Source organism: Octopus sinensis, linkage group LG20, assembly GCF_006345805.1.
Source record: "Octopus sinensis linkage group LG20, ASM634580v1, whole genome shotgun sequence".
NCBI lineage: Eukaryota > Metazoa > Mollusca > Cephalopoda > Octopoda > Octopodidae > Octopus > Octopus sinensis.
In genome coordinates, this window is record NC_043016.1 from 19,937,819 (window position 1) to 19,961,833 (window position 24,015).

The window sequence follows — 24,015 nt, forward strand, 5'->3', positions numbered from 1 at the left end:
ATAGTCGTGATTCATATCGAGCCCTTCTGGGTATTAGCACGTGTCTACGATGAGTCTACGATTTAAAAAAAAAATTACCATTATTTTTTCGTTTTTTAATGCATTTTTTACTCGGTTTTATATAAGGGAAGTAACTCTCTAAAAATGCTTATATAGTTATTTCCTTTACAAACCCGAGCAACGCCGGGCGATACTGCTAGTTACATATAATTTTTGTTGTCTTTTATTTGCTTAAATCATAGTTGCATGGTTTCGGGGTGTAGGGTACCTTGGGCAAACATTTACTATAGTGTCAAGCCAACCACTGCATGGAAACTTGTCATGCACTGAATGTGTGTGTGCACACACTCACACACACACACATTTGTATATACATATACACAGAGACTTATTCATACAGGATTGTTTCTATTCTTTGCATACATCCAGGCTGTTTATTGTTTAATGGACTGGGAAACTATTATCTCACTTGCAAACATATAGGTGATTAACAACATGAAGGGTGTCCTGCTATAGAAAATCTGCCCCAACATATCCTTGTCTGACCCATTCACCATCATGATCATTGCTTTAACATACATATTTCCATGCTTGCATGGGTCAGACTGAGATAACTGAGGTAGATTTCCTATGGCTGGGTGCCTTTCCAGTCACCTACACCCAAAGCAAGGTAATATTTCCCTATGGCCAGACATGTTTTTTTGTAGGATATCTCTATATATATAAACGGCAAAATGTCTGTCTATATGTGTGTGTGTGTCCTTTATACAAATCCACAATTTTTCAGTTAGAGGGCTCACACTTTCTATGGTCATTCAAAACCGTCCAAGGGTGATCATGCATATCTTTACATTTCCCCAGTCACCCCACAAAGCCATTAAAAAAAATCAATAGAAGTGACTTTTTTGTGAATTTTCTATCCAAAACCCAATCAAAATGCCTGAAACTTAATATGCCAATTGAATGCCAGCTAGCTGTATGTGATTGGTCGGATATTTGGACAGTACTTGCGTGTATGTGCGCACGCACGCAGCTGTCTATGCATGCACTAGCACTATGACCCAGTGTTGCCAGGTCATAGTGCTAGTTAGAAATAAATGAACTAGATTATATAACATTGGCAATCATTTACAATTATCCTGCAATGCCAAGAAAAGGAAACACACACACATACACACACGACAGGTTTCTTTCAGTTTCCATCTACCCGGTCCACTCAAGGATTTGGCTGGCCTACGGATATAGCAAATGACACTTGCCACACCTATACCTCAAGCATGGATGAGTACACATGTATATGTGTGTGCTGAAGTGTTTCTTTCTGTGTGTCTTCATAACTACAAAACCATTCCTGTGCTTATGATAATGACTGCAAAAACAAAATATGTACACATACATATACATATGTATAAATTCTCACACACACAAACATTATGCACATTATCATTGTCATTGTCATTCAATATTCGTGTTCCAAGCTAGCATGGATTGGCTGGTTTGACAAGAACCAATAGGTCTAAAGACTGCATCAAGCTCCAGAGATCTGCTTTGGCATGATTTCTACAGCTAGATACCCTTCCCAATGCCAATTGCTTTACAGTGTGGATTGAGTGCTTTTTTTGTGCCACCAGCATTATTAAGTCATTGTGTGACTCACAGGACTACCAACTTCATGCTAGAGGATGAGGGATTATAATATTATTAGAGAAGTAGAGTTCAGAAGTAGTTCTTCTCAAGGATTGGCATGGCTACTCACATTTAGTGCAAACTTATTCCAAATCAAACACAAAAACAACTTACCATTGGATTAGAATCCGATAACAAATCTCTCAAAAGATCTAAAAATCCTTGGTCTTCCACCAACTGTGAATTAATGTCATGCAGTTTAGCCACACACACAGCAGCGGTCTTCCTAACGTAAGGGTCTTCGTCTTTGAGACATTTACGCAGTGGCTCACAGAGATATTCAGTTATTTTGTCAACGCGGATGCAGCCCATGGTACGAACAGCAAGGGCTCTGATCAATGGATTACTGTCTTCGCAATCCTAGATAAATATCAAAAGGATGACATATTTTAATTTTAAATAAAATAAACTCAATAGTAAGCAAATTGGCAGAAGCATTAGAGAAACAGACAAGATTTCTTGTTATATTTATTCTAATTCTATGCAGTTTGAGTTCAAATCCCACTGAGATCAACTTTGCTTTCCAGGGTCGATAAAGCACCAGTCTAGGGTGGTGGTCTAGCAGAACCATAAAAAAATCAAACAGGATACTTTGTGGTATTTGTTTTGGCTTGTTGTATTTTAAGTTCAAATCCTGCCAGCCACCATAAAAAAGATTGTGTCTACATGTATGCAGTTAACCATAAATAATATTAGAGTTATCCAAGAGGTTTAGCCCAAATGAAATTACCTTGTTTGTGATAAAGAATATATTCCTATAAAGTTTAGCCTCAGGTAAATTCTTAAGATAATCTATAATCAAATGCAATTCTTTTAATACCAACCTGTTTGAGACCATCCTGGTCCTATGATACAAACTTCCCATTTTAAAGTGATCTAAAAACCCTCCATCAGAATTTCACATTAATTTATGTTCCAAACACCAGCTTAATAATTACTAAGTTATTTTACTAAATTCTATGTCATCTTCAAAATTAATGGTATTACAAAGATGATGTATTTTCAGAAAATACATTAAAGAAAGGGTTAATCCTGCAGCTTTTTTTTTAAATATTTATTTTAACCCATTTGTTGCCATATTTCTACTAAAATATGTCATTGTTACAATTAATTCAGAAAATAACGGAGAATTTAGTAAAATAACTGTCATTATGGAGTTTGGAATATAAATTTTGATGAAAAATTTTAATTTAGAACACTTTAAAACACTAAGTTTGTAACATTCAACCAAGGATGGTTCCAGATAGTCGGTATCAAAAGAACTAAACTGGTAAGACGTAACTTGAGAGTTTTGGCTGCTATTTCAAGCATACACATTACCCTTATTATACAAGGAACAAGGCCACTATTTGAGGAAGCATATAAATAGTTAAACAGATCCTTTATGTTGTGCTTCACTGGTATTTTAGTTTATCAATCACAGCTAATTGGCAGGCAAAACTAATTTCACTAACATCTGAACTCAGGACAAAGAGGCCAAAACTATATATCATGAAGCATATGGTCTGATGCTCTCACAATTCTGTCAGTTCCTTACTTTTTGTATTTAATTATATTAACCCTTTTAATACCTATTTCTTTACTACCCTCAAGGGGCTAAACACAGAGAGGACAAACAAGGACAGACAACCGGATTAAGTCGATTATATCGACCCCAGTGCGTAACTGGTACTTATTTAACCGACCCCGAAAGGATGAAAGGCAAAGTTGACCTCGGCGGAATTTGAACTCAGAACATAGCGGCAGACGAAATATGGCTACGCATTTCACCCTGTGTGCTAACGTTTATGCCAGCTCACCGCCTTGTATTAACCCTTTTAATACCAACCACCCTAAGACCACCACCCCTGGGTGCATGATAAGAATTTCTTGTTTTAAAAGTTATCTTTCCATAAAGATTTCATGTGAATTTGTGTTCCAAACACTAGCTTAATAATGACAAAATAATTTTACTAAATTCATTATTTTAAAAATTAACTGCAGTAACAGCATTGTATTTCAACAGATATAAGAAGGTAACTAAAGGTTAAGTGGTGTTTTACTTTGTTTTTTGTTTTTTTTATTTTTGAATACAAATTAATAGCCAGATAAAATATGAATTGAATAAAGACGTATAAGGAACATTAATTAATTATAAAATGAGGCACAAGATAAGAACATAGATTTTACCCCCAAGAGGTCTTATCATATCTTGGTACAATGTCATACTATCAGGATACAGTAATAGAGGACATTTATTCTGTGCAATGATAAGATAAACAAGCAGCTCAATTACTTGAACTTTCACAAGTCCTTGATCAAAATCTATAGAGGAAAATGCAATTTGTAACATTCATGCCTTTCCCAAACATAACTACAGGAGTGATACTACAGCTTAGAAATGACAATATAGTCTCAGACTCAAGAAGTTTACTATTTATTCAACTCTTCAGCATTTCACATACCAAATTATATGTTAATGTCATTCTATAGCTCAGCTGCTTTTCACGAAGCCAGAACTTAATTCATTCACTTGAAGAGAGCGACATTGCTCACTGGAAATATTTCCATATTTTGACATTAATAAAAAAAAAAAATTTTTTACCCTGCTGGGTTTCACTATAGTTAAAGGAAATCTACAACAGCTGTTAATGTATATTATTACAAATAATACGAAAAGAAAATACAAATACCTAGTCTTCAGTAACATACTACTACTAATAAATAATAACAAAAGTTGCTTATAATTTTGGCACAAGGCCAGAAATTTTGAGGGGAGGGGGACAAGTCTATTACATCAACGCCAGTATTTGACAGTTCATTTTATTGAACCTGCTCTCTACCTCCCCCAAAAAAGATGAAAGCCAAAAGTAACATCGAATAATAATAATTTTGGTGCAAGGCCAATGATTTAAGGTGAGTTGAGAGTGGGAGGATGGGGGGGGGCAAGTTAATTCCATTGATCCTGTTATTTGAATGCTACTTTATTTTATTGATTCCAGAAGGATGAAAGATGAAGATGACTTCTGTAAGATTTGAACTCAGTGTAAACAGTCTGAACAACATACTACAAAAGATTTCTTCCTACTCAATGATTTGCAAGTTCAATAATGGTGACCTTCTTAATCACTGAAGGTTAACAAAAATCATCACAGACAGTACAGGACAATAGAGTGGGGGGGTGTACATTAAAAAAATGTGCAAAAAAAGAAAACCCAAAAAAATTTTAAACAGAAAATTGTTCAAAAGGAGACTTCTGGGGGTTACTTGTGAAAACCTCACAAAACTGGTCACAATGACCCTCAACCCATTGCCCCTCTCCAGTCTAGAAGTACATTATCAGAGCAGGTTTGTTCACTCAGACAATATTCGCCAATCTCATCCACATTTTAACAAATTTACTGGGAGATAGCACTTCCTTTTCCACCCACATTTTCCTTTTCAAGTGTAACTTGAAAAACTCGATAAGAGACAAGCCAGAGAGGACGATGTCTATTTTCAGCCCTTTTCGTTTTGTCCACAACAAAACCTCTTCTGCCAATGCCATTAGACAGATAAAAACTACTACTCCCAACAAAACGAAGGAGACAAGACAATCTTCACAATGGATCCATCATACATGCAATATGCATCATACAGGAGTGGCTGTGTGGTAAGTAGCTTGTTTACCAACCACATGGTTCCGGGTTCAGTCCCACTGCATGGCACCCTGGGCAAGTGTCTTCTGCTATAGCCTCGGGCCAACCAAAGCCTTGTGAGTGGTTTTGGTAGATGGAAACGGAAAGAAGCCCGTCGTATATATGTATATATATGTATGTGCGTGTATGTTTGTGTGTCTGTGATTGTCCCCCTAGCATTGCTTGACAACCGATGCTGGTGTGTTTATGTCCCCGTAACTTAGCAGTTCAGCAAAAGAGACCGATAGAATAATTACTGGGCTTACAAAGAATAAGTCCCGGGATCGAGTTGCTTGATTAAAGGCGGTGCACCAGCATGGCCGCAGTCAAAAATGACTGAAACAAGTACAAAAAAAAAATTAAAAAAACATGCATACATGCACCAGATCCATCATACATTGCAATAGCAGCTGTTTGACATAGTATATTGGTGTGGTGTAGTTATTGCGTAGTGTTTTGTGTGTTGATGTGTACAGTTGGTTAATTGTTGTGACTGTGGCTATGTAGTTTATGATGTTCCCTTGCAGGTTTTGTCCCTGTTATAGGGTTTGAGTGTAGACTGAGTTGTATTTATGATTGCTGTAGTGTTTACAGTGCCGATGTTGTTTGTGGTGCTGGTTGTGGAGTTGGTGTTGATATTGTACTCCCTTCAAATCTCCCACTTGTACATGCTCCCTCTTTCTGTCTTGATGCTTTATATATATCGAGCTTACCTTGACAAAAGTGTTAACCGCCATGATAGCCATATCTGGTTGACTCTTGGCATAGTTCATCAGGTATAAATACACCAACTTCTTCAATTCCAAATTATCAGTCTGCATACAATTAACGACATCAGGGAAGAGCGCACTAGAAAAAAAAATTGTTTTCAAATTTGACATATATTGACTTTAATGAGAAACATATAATTAAATTTTTACCCATTAATAGAATGAGCCATTATGCTAGCACTAAGAGACTGATGTGTCACGTATATTAAAATAAAAATGTTGGACATTAATAGAATGATTTACCATTGTAGCACCAAGATACTGATGTCACAAATATCAAACCAAACCAAGATAAAACATCTACTATATATGTATGTATGTATGTGTGTATATATATATATATATATATATATATATATATATATATGCATGAATATATATATATATATACATTTATATATATATATATATATATATATGCATGCCTGCTTTATATATACACACACACATATTTAAATGAGCATATACCAGCGAGGGAGGGCTAAAAATATACACATTCTCCCAGCCATGCCAGCATGGAAGGCAGACAGTAAATGATGATGGCGACTGAATAAAAATATCTTACAGCGATTTGTTTGAGTTACCTCTCTTTACTCCAGTTGAAGAGCTAGTTAAGATAGATCAATCACACTAAGTACTGAGATTTGACTAAGAAGAAACAAAAATAAAACTAGCATGCTCACAGTTCAAAAAGATTAAAAGAAAAAAAAAACAAATAAAAGAATAACTTGAGCTACCTACAAACATCTAATGAATTAGTAAAATACTAACCTGACATCTTTACCAACAGTCATGCTGGCAATAACTTTCTTCACAGCTTCCTTCTTTTTCTCTTTCTTGTCACAGTTTAATTCAGCCTTCAGCTCAAATATCTCACCTAAATGAAAGGAAATCGCCAAAAAATATTTACTACTAAATGAGAATTCATGCTTACTTAAAAAACATTCTAAAGTAAAAATTAGTGTAAGTGAGACAAAGAAATATCTTACTTGAATTTCCAAGTATCACGACATTGAACCATATGTTGAACTCAATATTTTTGTACTTTAAAACAACACACACACACACACACACACACACAATGAGAATGACAAACACACACACCAACTGCAGATTGAGAAAACATTAAAGGCCCCAGTACTATGAGAAAAAGAAATTATAACAATCAAAAATTTGATCAATCGATTAGTTAACAATAACACTGAAGTGAACCCCAATCAGTGCATGTGATTTGGAGGTAAGGGGTGAGAAAAAACTCCCAATGTAAAAGAAGTGTTATGCAACAAAACTATTTGACAGAAAAGAAAATGTGAAATCTATTTCAAACTGTTTTATATCTAAATAGGAAAAGATAATTTCTTGGCATTAAAACAGAAACAGAAACAGAAACTGTACCTTTTTTAGTGGTGGTAAAATATTTTGAATCTGTCATCTTGATGTTATTGGTCACACGGTACCTGCAATATAAGAGTAAATGATATTAATTTCTCATTTTTTAATTCAACGCAAATGCTTGTTTATTTCAGAGAAAGGAGCAATAGTGCAAATGTGAGTTTATACCATACGCAATGGCATTAATAATACAAGTAAAATAATAAGAGTAAATATCGATTTCATCTTTGACATACAAGGTCACAGTTTGTAGAGAATGGGTATAGTGAATTAAATCAACATCCACTATATAACTGGTTCTGGTACATTTTTTGTCAACTCTGAAAGGGGTCAGATTCAAACTGAGAATATAGGGGGGAGAACTACAAGCTGCAAATCATTCTGTCCAGTGCACAATCCTTCCAGTCTCACCATTGCTTTGATAAAGACAAATATTAAAGAATAGTCACTTCTACTAGTTATAGACTACATGACTATTATGTTGAACTTGGAGATGGAAACCCTTATGCTGCCATTTGAGTTGCAAAAAAACAGCAGCCAAATCCCCACCTGCTAAATTACACTGTACTGCCTTAGAATAAAAAAGACAATGATATATTTTATAATGTAAACAAAGATATGCAACAAAAATGGGATGGTTGCAGCTAGAACACATTTGGTCACAGGCATCTCAGTGTAGACTTGGGGTTAAACAACAATGGTTGAATTCCTTAACTAAAAATACAACATGACTGAAAACAGGACTTCTTTTCATTACTGCCATTATCATCTTCTTTCCAGCTACTCCTACCCACTCTTATATAATGTAGGGTAGACATGTATCATCTCCATAGCAAGATACCTGTGTTTGCCCCTGTATCATACTTTGGCCTCTCAGCACCTGACATAAAACCCTTTCTCTCTACTACAACCCTACTCAGTCAGGGTTCTTTTTTTTTGTCTTGCAAGTAACTTGGTGAACTCGCGAGTGCTGATCTCCTGAGAAAAACACCCAGTACACTCTCTCTGTAAAGTGGTTGATATTAGAAAGGGCATCAAGCCATATCAAAAACCATGCCAAAACAGACACTGGAGCCTAACACAGTTCTCTAGTTTGTTGGATCCAATCAAATTGTCCAACCCATTACAGCATGGAAGACATATTAAATAATAATGATCAAAACAAACAAAAAATTTGAGCAATACTAATGTAACAATATATAAAACATTTTCTCTATATATACTAATTAAGGATAATTATAAAAACTGATTGTTTAAAATGAAAAATTATATTAACCATTTAACATTCAGATTATTCTGTCAAATGTAAAGCTTATTCATTCACATTGTTTAAATTAATCAGACATTATCTCATAGCTTCAAGATGTTGATGATGTGATAGTGTATTTTTAGAATGATAGTGTAAGGTAGGTGTGACAAAAAAGATCTGGACAGTTTGAACATAAAATGGGTAGAATATTTGAGCTGGAATATGGCCAGTTTGAATACCAAAGGGTTAAGCCATAAATAGTATTCTTCGTTAAGTTTTACAGAAGTGATAAGTTCTCTGCAAACTGAAGTCTGAGATTTGGATTTATTGCCTATTTATTTTATATCAGGTGCAATTACCTCTAGAGTTGTCAGTTACAAGTTTATAACAGGAAAAATAAGTGGTTCACTGCATTTCTGACAATGAGAATGACAGGCGAGTGTCTCTAACAGGATGCGGAATAAATACCACAAGTGACTGTGTTTAAAAAACATCAGTTTTTATTATTTTCTTGATGACGTTTACATCCTTCACTGATATATGTGCGCATGAACTTCTGTAGTTTCTATGTACCAAATTCCATTCCAAGAAGCTACAAGGTAGGAAACTTTTGCTCTAGGTACCAGATAAAAGTTTGAACAATACATTTGCTTATTTAACTTCAATACCACACAGTAATATTTAGAACCATTTAATTTTTAATGTTCTTCAGAGACATGAACATTCTTCGTTATAAGTGCTTGAGAGGGTTTATCTATCTTTATTTCTTGATCGATGGCTTCAGTTGTTGAGAACCTTTTTCAAAAGTTTTAGTCAACTATCTCAACAGTACATTTTTATGATACTTTATTTCCTTATTTCTAAAATCTCATTCATCGTCATCTTCATCGTTTAACGTCTGCTTTCCATGCTGGCATGGGTTGGACAGTTCGACTGAGGACTTGGTGAGCCAGAGCCTGCACCAGGCTCAATCTGATCTGGCAAAGTTTCTAAAGATACAAAATGCAAAATGACATCGGTGTTGCATAAAATAGAATGAAAATTCACATCACAACTACTTGTCTATTCCTTTACTTCTATTTTCAAATAAGTTTAGACACTGCAAATTTTATCGAGCTCACTCAAATTGTTGAGCTTCATTATGCCACTCCATACTTTGCAAAATGTGCCAGTGCATTCTAAGAGCAGAGTAAGAGGACCAGGATACCAGTATCAGTTTAGATAAGGGTGATAGCTTTTGTTATCTAGATGTAATTAGCAAGGAAGGTTGCTTCTATGAAAATATACTAGCCAGAGTAAGAACAGATTAAGGGAGCTACTACTGTTGCAGGCAACAAAGGTCTTTTCTCTCAAAGTAAAGGGCAGATTTTTATGACACAATTATTAGAACTAAAATGTTGCATGGTAGTGAGACATAAGCCATGAACGTAGAAGACTCGGGGAGATTGGAAAGAGATGAAACAAGCATGCACTGTTGGATGTGCAATGAAAATGTGCGTGGCTGTTGATATAAATGATTGAGAGAAAAAACATATAGATGAAATGAATAATGTAATGCAAAAAGTCATGTTTTGGTCCATGACTTTGGCCCACCCTGTCTCCCCTATCCTCTCTAATTTTCTTTTTTCTACCTTTCATTGTTATCTCTCTCTCTCTCTCTCTCTCTCTCTCTCTCTCTCTCCCCCTCTTTCTCTCTCTGTCGTTGCTCACACATGACCATCGTCCATCTTTCTTTTCCTTACATGACCATCTAACTTTCCTGCACAGATGTTCTAAGGACTGGACATCTCCTATATCTCTTTCTTCTGTCTTTTCTCTTTTCAAAGAAAATATTTCTCTCAGCATTCACTATTTTCCCCTCATTCAGGTCTAATGACCCTCCATGTTTGTTTTCGTTCGGTTTCCCTGTATGTCTCCACTGCTGTGTTTTTGTTCCTAACTTTGACCCTCTATAGATCCAAAATTTTATTTTGATATTTAAGGGAGCAACTGTCTTCGAAAACTCATATTGTCGTTGATTGCTCAAAATGGGGAGTAGATAGACAGCCGACAACTGATGAAGGATCATTCTTTGTGTTACTTGCCCTTTTTTCTGTCGTTATTTGCATATTTAACTCATTTGTTTTCGTATTTCATGTTGTTTACTATTGGTGATGTCCTGTACTCATAAATGAGTGTGTGTATATATATATATATATATATATATATATATATATGTATGTACGTATGTACATAATGGTATACTGTATATGAAAGCACAAATATACACTGTATGTAAAATATTTATATCACATTTAAATCCTGTTTTACTTTGAAACAAGAAAATATGACCAACATGATGTAAAAGTACTGAATTTAGCAAATCCTGTTTCTACAATTTCTCAGTTAACCTGAAAGCAAATACATCCTGCAGTCATCATCCTTTAACATCTGTTTACTATGGTGGCATGGGTTAGACAGGTCACCTTCATCTTCAGATTCTATTCAAAGATTCTTGCCCTCCTAGACAAGTTGGAGGACCATGTCTTGTGTATGTTTCATATGGCATGATTTTTGTGTGGATGCCCTTCCTGGAATCAACCACTTTATAGCTTATTATAAAATGGCAGGTGCTAAAGAAGGAAGTCTAATGCTCTAACTTCACACTCATTGCTCAAACCAACAAGAAAATCTTTATGTTATCATTCAATCTGATAGAAATAATAACTAAATCTCCCTCAAAATCACCCACAACTGTATTAAAATGTAAAAAAAGACATATTGGATAATACAGTTCTAAATATATCATGTCTGAAATGAAGGCAGAATGGTCACAGCTGAAATTACGCTGATCATACAGCTGCTTAATAAGAGACAACCTGGGACGAAACAGCCATTTATTTATACATTTTTTTAAGGGATCACATATGATTCCTTCAATTCTTTTGTAAAAGCCAAGAGTTGAAAGAGCGAAAGCAAAATTAATAACACTACATTTATTTGACAGCCAAACAAGAAAACAGCTTTTGCTAAACAACAAAACGTGGCTTTCATAAACTATGCCAGTATTTAATTTACCTCTCAATCGCACTGACGTACAACCTCGTTAAATCATATAGCACTGCTGTGACAGCACCTTATTTTTAATTGCTCTTCTTTCCTACAAATAATTTCTAAGTTCACAAGCAACAACTAATCAACCTTTTTATCTTTTATTCAGCCCTGTGTGGCCAATAAAGAAAGTTATCTTTTTACTTGTTTCAGTCATTAGGCTGCAGCCATGCTGGGACACCACCTTGAAGAATCTTTAGTCAACTGAATCAACTCCATTACTAATTTTCTTTCTTTTTTTTTTTCAACCTGGCATTTATTCTATCAGTTCCTTTTGTCAAACTGCCAAGTTACAGGGATGTAAACACACCAAAACTGGTTGTCAAGTGGTAGTGGGGGAAACTAACACAGACATGACACATATGGAGTGGTTGGTGTTAGGAAGGGCATCCAGCTGTAGAAACTAAACCAAAATCAAACCGGAGCCTGGTAAAGTTCTCCAGGTTACTAGTTTCAGTCAACAAACCATCTACCCATGCCAGTATGGAAAATGGATACTAAATGAAGAAGATGACATTATATATATATATATATATATATATATATACACATACATACATACGTACGATGGTTTTCTTTCCGTTTCTGTTTACCAAATCCACTCACAAGGCTTTGGTTAGTCTAGGGTTATAGTAGAAGACACTTGCCTGCCCAAGGTGCCATACAGTGGGACTGAACCTGGAACTATGTGGTTGGGAAGCAAGTTTCATCCAACACAGCCATGTCTGTGCCACACACACACCATGACTTGTTGAAAAATTCTAACAAAATGAGAGTTGTCTAATGACCACATTTACTTATGCATGATGATGATGATGATGATGATGATGATGATGATGATGTGCATGATTCTTAGGTCTCAAGAACAATTTGCAGAAACATAGGTTTGCAATGGCTTCTAATACATGATGAATCCCAGGCAAGCAGCCAAAATAACAATGCAGAGGGTAGGCTCATACCACTTGAAACATCAACGCACTTTATGGGTTGGATTCAATAAATTAATCTTATCATATTCAAAAAGTTAACCAATTTGCTAAGAAATGAGCAAAATTTATTACAAACTTTATTAATTAACCACGATTCAAATGTTTACCAATTGAAACTTATCTTAGGTTATCTGATAAAATATTTATATGGATAATATTAATGGTGAACTAACTGGATTAATATAAAATTATACAACTATTGAATTTAACCCTTTAGTATTTAAACTAGCCATATCTGGCCTAAATATTCTACATCTTTTATGTTCAAATTGGGCATATCTGGCCTCTCATATCTCCCCTACCATGTCATTCCAAAAATAAATAATCACATCACTGCAATTTCAAAGCTATGAGATAATACATAATTAATTCAAAACAATGTGAATAAATAAGCGTTACATACGAGAGAGAGTAATCCAAATGCTAAACGGTTAAAGAAAATTAAATTCTCAAGAATGTGTTCCATTTACAGTTCCACTATTTTGTTTTAATCACAGCTAAAGTCTTACATCTGCTGAATTGTGAAAGCAAAAAAAAGGTTACAGTTTAATCTAAATCGGACATGATTGCACAAAACAACAGTAACTGTTTTATCTTTGAGTGTATATGGGTATGTGTGTGTGTGTGTGTGTGTATATATATATATATATATATATATATATATATATAATGATTTATCTTCAAACATAGAGATGCTGTTAAAACAGAACTATTGGGTAAATTACACTTACAAAGCAGAAAAACTTGTCAACACTTTGTAAGGGTAATTTTTCTAATGTTCTAACGCCTTTTCTGCTATTCTAATGGCATTTCTACATTCAAAAATAAATTATCTTATTTGTATCTTACAATACACATTTCGATGCTTATAAAAAAAAAACAAATGTTAGCTTGTTTATATCTATATACACATAGTTATATATATATATATATATATATAACTAATATTTTTGTTGTTTACCCTGGTTAGCCCCAACTGGGCTGACTTATGATCAAAAGTATTTCAGCTGCATCCATTCTGTTTTTTACATTACATGGAATCTACATAATCTAGTGATCATTTCTAATTTTTAAGATGGTAGGGTGTAATTTGAGGGAGAGTTGGTAAAAAGACAACATTTAATTTACTAGAGACTATATCTTTTATCTAATCAATATTTTAGAACAGAGAGCAAAAAACAATTTGGTAAACACAAACATAGTATGAAACAAAGGGTTCATGCAGATTGTAAATGTGAAAGATTTTCAAGAGTTATCAGTAGACTTTACATATTTTATATAACCAGGATTTAAATGTGAGCTATTAGTTTCATGTCTCCAAAAATACAAAGGTCAGACAACCTTGTATAGCATGCCATATATTTCCAAGATAGTATTTTCAGAGGCATGAAACAAATAGTAGTTTGAACTTAAATCCTCTGCATATAAAATGATATTTATCTCTCACTGGATGAAGTACTTTCATTTTTCTTTTGTTGATCCCACCAATAACAGAGCAGTACATTTTATATATACATACATACACACACACACACACACACACACATACATACAGTGCCTGTTTTTACTTCTGTGTAATGGCTTCAAGCTGACATCTAAGAAATTTGGGCACAATGATCTTCATTGAGCTTGCAGAGTAGTTGGTTGTGCAAAACCTTAGTAGAAAAAGCAACAGGCCTGAAGTATACCACACTTCATGTATTGGGCACTTTGGGGTTATACATCATGGGAAAAGATTTGTTTTGCAAGGTTTCTGATACAGGTGTGGAGGAAAGACAGAAGAAAACACAACTTAAACCAAAAACCAAAGTCTGAATGCTTACAACAGAGTAGAATTAAAATGGAATAAAAACACCAAAGAGCCAAGTGGTGGTATAAAACTGTGCAACAGAAGATTAAATCCATCATCTATTATATATTTGAATACATCAATTACCATAGCCTTAGAAACTTACAGTGCATTTGCAGGTAATAGAATTAGTGAAGAAATCAGTAACATTTGTAAAATATTTTTTCAGATATTAGAAGCTAGCTTGTAATGAGCAACATTTTGACCAAGTGGAAAGAATTGACCATTTATTTTTGTGCTATTGAAAAAATAAGGTTATGAGGGATTATTCACAGGGAGAAGAATGCTCTAAATAAGCTTGAAGTTGTTGATTTCACGAAAGATTTTTCCAGTATCTTTTGACTTGTGCGAAGTGACAACCAGGGTGGGTATATGTGTACTACAGGGTTTCCAAATAGTTAAGTGTTACTATGAGAAATAATCCTCTTACATCATAAACATGGTAAACTGCTGGTTGTACAAACAATGTTCAAAGAAAATTTCCTGCTGAAAATTAACGAGATTATTATTATTATTATCATTATTATTATTATTATTATTATTACTGTGTCTATATGAAATGTTTCCACATTTTTTTAAACAATCTTGCACACTCCAAATCAGAGTTCATTCATTCTCATCACAGCTGTTTAGATTATGTAGTGCAAAACTGCGCTAACACTATCTTTAATCTTATGGGTTAATGAAAAACTTCTTTAGAATGTATTCACTAGTTACACTGAAGAAAGTAAAAGTGGAAATGGTGATGTTTTGTAAGTATAGGAGCCAGAGTAAGGACAAAGGGAATAATTACCTCTATTAGCAACAAAGTGTTTTTCTCTCTCTGAGCAAGGTGTAAATGATATGATGTTCATGTGTGAAACATGGGCACTGACTACAGAGTATATGCAATGACTGGAGAAGAACAAGTCAAGTATGTTCTGATGGACGCACAACATTAATATATATGAATGACAAAGAACTGACAAGCTGAGAGGAAAACTAAGTTTAAGAGGAATTAGCCTCAGTATGCAAGAAAGATGACAGTGCTGGAATGAGCATGTTATGCATTGGAATGATGCTAGTTGTGTAAAGATGTAACAAGGATTGCAAGTGGAAGGAACTGGCTGAAGAAAAAGGCTGAGCAAGACATGGGAAGAAGGGATGAAGGCTGAATGAAAAATTCTGCATGTCATTAAGGAAATAACAAGGACCTAAAAAGTGATGAGACACTGTGTTGAAGCAAACTTCTTGACCCTATGCCAGCACGAAAATTGAATGTCAAACAGGCATGATGAAAAGACTTTACATTTAGACTACAAAATTGATTGTAATAGGTTAGCTTAGTGCCTGAGTATTTTAATGCTGTACCCATTTGTAGGCTGTGCCCATTTGTGAGTCTGTGCCCATTAGTGAGTCTGTGCCCATTAGTGAGTCTGTGCCCATTCGTGAGTCTGTGCCCATTCGTGAGTCTGTGCCCATTCGTGAGTCTGTGCCCATTCGTGAGTCTGTGCCTATTCGTGAGTCTGTGCCCATTCGTGAGTCTGTGCCCATTCGTGAGTCTGTGCCCATTCGTGAGTCTGTGCCCATTCGTGAGTCTGTGCCCATTCGTGAGTCTGTGCCCATTCGTGAGTCTGTGCCCATTCGTGAGTCTGTGCCCATTCGTGAGGCTGTGCCCATTCGTGAGGCTGTGCCCATTCGTGAGGCTGTGCCCATTCGTGAGGCTGTGCCCATTCGTGAGGCTGTGCCCATACGTGAGGCTGTGCCCATACGTGAGGCTGTGCCCATTTGTGAGGCTTGTGCCTATTTGTGAGCTACTTTTTAATTAGTTGTGTACTGTATGAGAGGTGGGGAGAGAGAGAGCAATTGCATTTTCTTTTAATATGTCATCTCCAATATATTAAATAAGGAAAGAACAGTTACTTAGATAAATCTCAAAATGCATGTCGATATTCTTGGCTATCCATTTAAATTCGAATATTGAAATAAACAAAGCAGTGTGGCTAAGAAGTTTGCTTCACAACCACATAGTTTGGGCTAAGCCCCACTGCATGGCAGCTTAGGCAGGTGCCTTCTACTACAGCCCTTAGCTGACCAAAGCCTTGTGAGTGGATTTGGTAGATGGAAACTGAAAAAAAGCCCTTCACATATTTGTCTTCAATTGAGAGTACCTTGGTGCAACTTCAGCTTGTGGGTATATAATAAATTGATAGTGAATGGACAGTAGACATGCAGTATAATCAAGTGGTTCAAGGGAGGGCATGTGATTAAGAAATTTGCATAGTTCTAAGCCAAATTCCTTTGCATAAGACCTCAGGTAAGGTAACCTATAATAACTCTAAAAATGACCAATGCTTCATAAAATGCTGTACAGACATATGTAGAAACCCATCATATTTATATCATCCTCCTCGTCATAAATGTCTGCTTTCTATATTGGCATAGGTAAAATGGTTTAACAGAAAACTGGCAAGATACAGGGCTGTATTGAGCTCCAATGTCATTTTTGGTCTGGTTTCTGCAGTTGAATGCCCTTCCTAATGCCAACCACTTAACAGTGTACTGTATGCTTTTTTTTTTCATAACACTAGCACTCGTGAAGTTGCCATGCAACTTGCAAGACAGACAAGAACAGAAGAGGATATAGAAAGAAGAGGCATTTGGGAGGGAAGGTGGTGGTGGTGGTGGTGGTGTGTGTGTGTGTGTAACACAAACACACCAGCAAGAGGACTGGCATGTGCTATTTACTTCACTTGAATTTCACAGACTTCCTTATCACTCTCACCACCAGAATGGAAGTGAATTAGTGATTGGCCCTATGACGCTATGATGCAAAAAATAAATTATATAAAGTTAAAATTAAAAACGCTGCCAACAACACAATCTGTGCAGCATAATGTGTTAAAATTGTAGATCAATGTGTCTTTCATAAGAATTCAGTTTACTAATTATATATTTCTTTATTGCCCACAAAGGGCTAAACGCAGAGGGGACAAACAAGGACAGACAAAGGGATTAAGTTGATTACATCGACCCCAGTGCATAACTGGTACTTTATTTATCGATCCCGAAAGGATGAAAGGCAAAGCCAACCTCGGCAGAATTTGAACTCAGAACGTAACACCGGACAAAACACCGCTAAGCATTTCGCCCGGCGCGCTAACGTGCCTGCCAGCTCGCCACCTCAATTTACTAATTATATGCTACATTCAAAGATAACTGGGATATGTTGATTGTCAGCTGAATAACAGTGAACTAAGCAGAGTGTCTGTGAGCCTAGCTAGGCACCTGTTGGCTGAATGGGACAGCTGTCGACTGTCAACCAGATAACAGTCAACTGAAAATAACAAACAGTCAATGGAGTACATTGCAACAGTGAAATGAGGACAACAACAACTGCCAAATGAATATGGCAGCTGACCACCAAATCAGACAACTCTCAAGTCTGTCGAGTACAAATGCTACTAAATGAGTACAACAACTGAATACAAAAAAACCACCATCAAAGGAGCATAACAAATAATATAGGGTACAATAACAATGAAGTGCGCAACAATGAACTGAGTATAAAAACCGTCAATGGAGTACAACTGTCAAAGAAATGGACTGAACTTTCTAACAGTGAACTGAACATAGCACTATTAAATTTTGCAAAAACTGAAAATCTGATCTAGCAAATTTACTTTTCGTATAGAGTTAGCCAAAAATGTTTATAGGGGTGTCCACAGAAAAACTTGAAAAGTTCACATGCCATGAGGAGTGTCGAATTTCTGATCCTTGCCCTTCATCAGACTGAACTTGTGGAACTATCGTGATATGGATTATCACCAAAACATACAGATGATACTGATTTGCTTGAATTCTGGAGTTCACTTTGGTAAATATGCAGTTTGTAAAATGATCTGAAGTTGTCATTTCAAGGTAAAACATTGTCTGGCCCATGGTTTACCATTTAGGAAAATTAATTTGCAACCAAGATTTTCTTTTTACAACACTAGATTCAAAAAAACATTCTGTCTTTCATAGGCAAGGATGTATGGCCCTCAAGAAGCCCTGGTCTCAAGCCATTAGATTTTTCTGTTTGGTCCATTTTGGAGATGAGAGTCTCAAGCACTCTTCATGCTTCACTTGATGCTCTAAAAGCAAAACTACACGAAGAATGGGCTTCAATTCTGCAAGAACAGCAGCATGCCAGTGTGAAACATTCACACCTAGGCTGTGATTTGAAACAGAAGTGGACATGTTGAATAAATGTGGTAGTGTCATAATCTGCTTTGGCAAAATTGAAAAAACTTGGTTGCCTTAATTTTGGGACACCCTGTACATGACAAACTCATAATATGAAAAGATAAAGAAGTGCAATGGGATGGTAGTTTAAATTTTCAAAGTAAAAATAATCCATAGAATAAAAGCTAAGTGAGTATCAATTGTTAGCATGTACCTGGTTTTTTTGTTAATGGCATTAGGTGACTTTTGTAGTCAACAGCCTTTTGAAACTCCCACTGTTGGCCCAGTGAAACATCAATATGAAGTGAGAGAGGACTGCACCAGTAATCAGCTGGTACTTATTTTCAACTGAGTAGGCTGGAATATGGTGAAATGAAGAGCACTGTTTACAGACATGTCACCCACTCCAAGAAGCAAACACGTTATATGATTGTAGCCTCAACACAAATCACTAGGCCACATGCCTTCACAATCCACATCTTTTACCTTTTACTTGTTTCAGTCATTAGAGTGCAGCCATGCTGGAGCACTGCCTTGAATTTTTAGTCAAATGATTTGACCCCAGCCTGATACTTGTTCAGTGGGTCTCTTTTATCAAACCGCTAGGTTACAGGGATGCAAACACACCAATACCAGTTGTCAAATAGTGGTGGCAGGGACAAACACAGAAACAATGACACACACACACACGTACGTACGTACGTATGTATGTATGTATGTATGACTGGATTCTCTCAGTTTCTGCTAACCAAATCCACTCACAAGGTTTTGTTTGGCCTGAGGCTATAGTAGAAAACACTTGCTGAATAGGGCTGAACCCAGAACCATGTGATTGGGAAACAAGCTTCTTACCACACAGCCCCCTTTTTTTTTTTTTTTACTATTTACCTCAGCTTTATAGATGAAGTGCTTAATATTTACATCTATACTACAATTTTTTATCTTTGAAGTCTAGTCATCAGATGTCTTATTCAAGGACATGTACATAGCTTTGTAGATGCACTGGTGGCTTAGTAAATAAAAGTAAGCTATGTACACATCCAGGAATACACAAATTTGAGGTGAGACTGAACATAGCATAGATGTAGCGATTAAAAAATATAGCACTCGTGCCAGTGGAATGTTGAAAGCACCATCCGAGCATGATTGTTGCCAAGGCGGTTGAATGTCTACCGTGCCGGTGGCACATAAAAAGCACCATTTGAGTGTGGTTGTTGCCAGTGTCACTTTACTGGCACATGTGCCAGTGACACACGAAAAACAACATTTGAGCAAGATCGTTGCCAGTGCTGCCGGACTGGCTCCCATGCAGGTAGCACATAAAAAACACACCTTTTGAGCATGGTTGTTGTCAGAATTGCCTGACTGGCCCTCATTCTGGTGGCACGTAAAAGCACTCACTACACTCTCAGAGTGGTTGGCATTAGGAAGGGCATCCAGCTTTAGAAACTTTGCCAGATCAGATTGAGCCTGGTGCATGGAAAGTGGATGTTAAACGACAACGATGATGATGTAAATATAAGGTTAATAGTCTGAAAACTAATCTTACAAGATGGAATCAAAAAGTTCTGTAGTGTGTCAACAGATAGCAGCACATTATTATGTGCTCAGTGAGAGCTAACAGTAACCTTTGTGTGACAGTGTGCCGAGTGATATTGCTGTATTTACTTCACAAGCTGTGACATTTGTGTTATTGTGATCACATGTATGCTGTAGTTTGTGATTTTGTCGTGGATACAAAGTTGGAAGAAAGAGCCAACATGAAATTTTAGGAAGTCTACTACAGAGACATTAAGCATGCTTCCACAAGCTTGTGGCAATGGGTTGCATGCACGTTTTGAGTGGCACAGACACTTCAAGAGTGGAAGAACATCCCTGGAAAATGACGAGCAATCTGGAAGACATGCCACGAGCATCACCCCCAGAAATGTTGATATTGTGCTTCGAGAATTTGCCCTCCCCCCAGTGCCAGACTGTCAATCAAGAGTTCTATTGCAACATTTTGAAGTATTTCTAAGAGGACATTTGGTGAAAGCGACTGGGTCTGTGGAGTTTAAAGAATTGGATTCTTCACAACAACAATGCACCCTGTCACAGAGCTTCCCTCATTCATAAGTTTCTCATCAAAAGTGACATGGTATTGCTTCTGCACCTGCCTTATTTGCCAGATTTAGCACCTGCAAATTTCCATCTCTTCTCCAAGATGAAAATACAGCTCAAAGGTCACCGTTTTAACACTTGTCAAGATCAAGAGCAAATTGCAGAAGTCTTACAGAAAAAGACTTCCAGGCCAGGATCCCAAAAGTGGTGAGAATGCTGGGACCAGTGTATTGCTGTGCAAGGTGACTATTTCGAAGGAGATTATGTTAAAACTTAAAGTAAATAAGTTATTTTTTTTTAATTAAGAATAACTAGTCTGGGAACCTTTTGATACCATCTTGTATAATGACACATCTCACACATTTTGACATTTACAAATTGGAAATCCAAGATAAAGGACTGTTGATCAGATCTGAATATAAACCTTAACTACATAATGAAGACAAAGATATGTAGTAAAATGTTACTGTAGAATCATCCTATACTTGCCAGCAAAGAAAACCAGCCATTAAAACAGGTACAATGAAAAACAATTTCAAATATATGTTACTTTTTTTCTTTTTAAATTGTAGCAAATGTTTAGGAAAAAATACATTTTAAAAATTTAGATAAACATCAATAGAAGATGTAAAGCTGTAAAACCGTATTCCACCCAATCAAACGTGATTAAGTTGTTAAGAAAGATTTTTAAAATTATTCAAGAAAGTACCAGTTGTATGGTGCAGACACAAGATCAAAACATAGAAAATAAGGGACAAGGTTATGTGCCAATATGAAACAATAAAGGTTCATAGGAAGCAATGGTGATCTGTGATAGACAAGCAGAACAATTAGCACTATACTCCTAGTAAAATTTATTAAGTTTCATCATTTTTAAGTGTTTTGCATATAATTAGTCTGCTGTTGTATTAGCATATCAAATCTCTATGAAAATGACACAGCTTAAATAAATTGATAATTTTAACCCTTTAGCATTCAAATTATTTTGTCAAGTGTAATGGGTTTTTTTTTATTTACATTGTTTTGAATTAATCATATATTTTCACATAGTTTTGAAATTTTGATCATGTAATTATTTATTTTTAGGATGACATAGTAGGGTATGCATAAGAGGCTGGATCTGGTCAGTTTCAATATAAAGTAAGTCGAACATTTGTGATGGATATGGTCAGTTTAAATGCTAAAGGGTTAATGGATGAACTGCATATTAAATTCTTTAAAATGCTTGATTCCTAATTAAAGATAGTTTATATCACATGCTGTCTCTTTGAAACCAATGAAGTCCCTCAACAGGATAACTGAAACTGCTTGAAATAGCAACCATATCACATCCTACTTAAATAAGGAAAAAGATACCCCATCACTAAAACCATAAAAAAAAAAACATATGGAGGGGTCATTGCTGGAATAATGACTGCTTACAGAGTTGACCAGGAACTCACCAACACCACCAAAAGCATAAACAGAAGTATAATTTCATTTTAATATTAATGAAATGATAAATCTTTAATAACATTACTGGGTGTACATTATTTTGAGCACTAAATGAACACATTTTTCACTTAACTGTTTCTTCACACTTTAACAAGTCAACGAGAGATGAATCAATGTGTGAGAAATAGCAACCAAAATTTCTTCCAATCACACCCTACTGTCCTCAAGAGGGAGGAACACTTTTGACAGTGTAGGTCCTGAATATAATGTGTCTGAATAAAAATGGGATGGTCACAAATAAAATGCTTTTGATCATAGGGCAGGAGTGGCTGTGTGGTAAGAAGCTTGCTTACCAACCACATGGTTCCACGTGGCACCTTGGGCAAGTATCTTCTACTATAGCCTCAGGCTGACCAAACCCATGTGAATGGATTTGGAAGACGGAAACTGAAAGATGCCCTATATATATATATATATATATATATATATATATATATATATATATATATGTATGTATATATATATATATATATATATATATATATTATATATATTCCCAATTTATATTCGTGTTTGTTATTTTATAATAATTACTGATATCCTTATATATTACTATATTTATAGCTTATATGTTATATGTATGTATATTATTGTAATTATCAGTTCAGTTTAGTAAATAAAGAAGTTAACATAATATAATGTCTAAAAGTTGATGAACTATCTATTGATCCTCTCCATTTTCTTATTGCTAGAGGTATCAAGCTGTTGGACCAGGTGATGAAGGTTACGGAGAGGGTCATAGCCCAACTAATTAGAGAGAGAGTTAGTTTAGATGAGATGCAGTTTGGGTTTGTGCCAGGGAAAAGTACTACTGATGCTATATTCCTGGTAAGGCAGCTGCAGGAGAAATACCTAGCCAAAGATAAGCCCCTGTACCTGGCTTTTGTTGACATGGAGAAAGCCTTCGACAGGGTCCCCCGATCCCTTATCTGGTGGGCAATGAGGAAACTAGGGATAGATGAATGGTTAGTGAGAGCTGTGCGGGCCATGTATAGGGACGCCGCTAGTAGGGTGAGGGTTGGAAATGAGTACAGTGAAGAATTCCGGGTAGAGGTAGGAGTCCACCAAGGCTCAGTACTCAGCCCCCTCCTATTTATCATAGTCCTCCAGGCAATAACGGAGGAATTCAAGACAGGATGCCCTTGGGAGCTCCTCTATGCTGATGACCTTGCTCTAATTGCTGAGTCGCTATCAGAACTGGAGGAGAAGTTTCAGGTGTGGAAACAAGGATTAGAATCGAAGGGCCTCAGAGTCAATCTAGCTAAAATCAAAGTCGTAATCAGTAGGAAGGTAGACAAATCACAAACACCTTCAGGTAGATGGCCCTGCTCGATCTGTAGAAAAGGTGTAGGTAGAAACTCTATAAGATGCACCAAGTGTAAGCTATGGACACATAAGAGATGCAGCAATGTCAAAGGAAGGCTAACTAGGAAGATGGTTTTTGTATGTGGCAGATGCTCAGGAACAATAAACACTGAAAATGCTCTGAGACCAACTTCCGTCACTTTCCAGGGAGAAAAACTAGAAATAGTTG

The 24,015-nt window shown here is 36.0% G+C and overlaps 1 protein-coding gene across 3 annotated transcripts in view; it reads right to left on the minus strand.

Moving 5' to 3' along the window:
• LOC115222448 (AP-1 complex subunit beta-1) overlaps positions 1 to 24,015 on the minus strand; it is a 71,134-nt gene that overhangs the window by 41,770 nt on the left and 5,349 nt on the right. Inside the window, exons 1-5 of one of the 3 annotated variants that reach the window (XM_036511672.1) lie at positions 15,112 to 15,141; positions 7,508 to 7,569; positions 6,884 to 6,989; positions 6,056 to 6,191; positions 1,801 to 2,046 (exon numbers count right to left, since the gene is read on the minus strand). In XM_036511672.1, coding sequence (XP_036367565.1) covers positions 1,801 to 2,046; positions 6,056 to 6,191; positions 6,884 to 6,989; positions 7,508 to 7,569; positions 15,112 to 15,122 — 561 coding nt within the window. In that variant the 5' untranslated portion in view covers positions 15,123 to 15,141. Of the gene's footprint in view, positions 1 to 1,800; positions 2,047 to 6,055; positions 6,192 to 6,883; positions 6,990 to 7,507; positions 7,570 to 15,111; positions 15,168 to 24,015 lie in introns of those variants that run through there. The other 2 variants (XM_036511673.1, XM_029792639.2) reach the window with 2 other exon arrangements.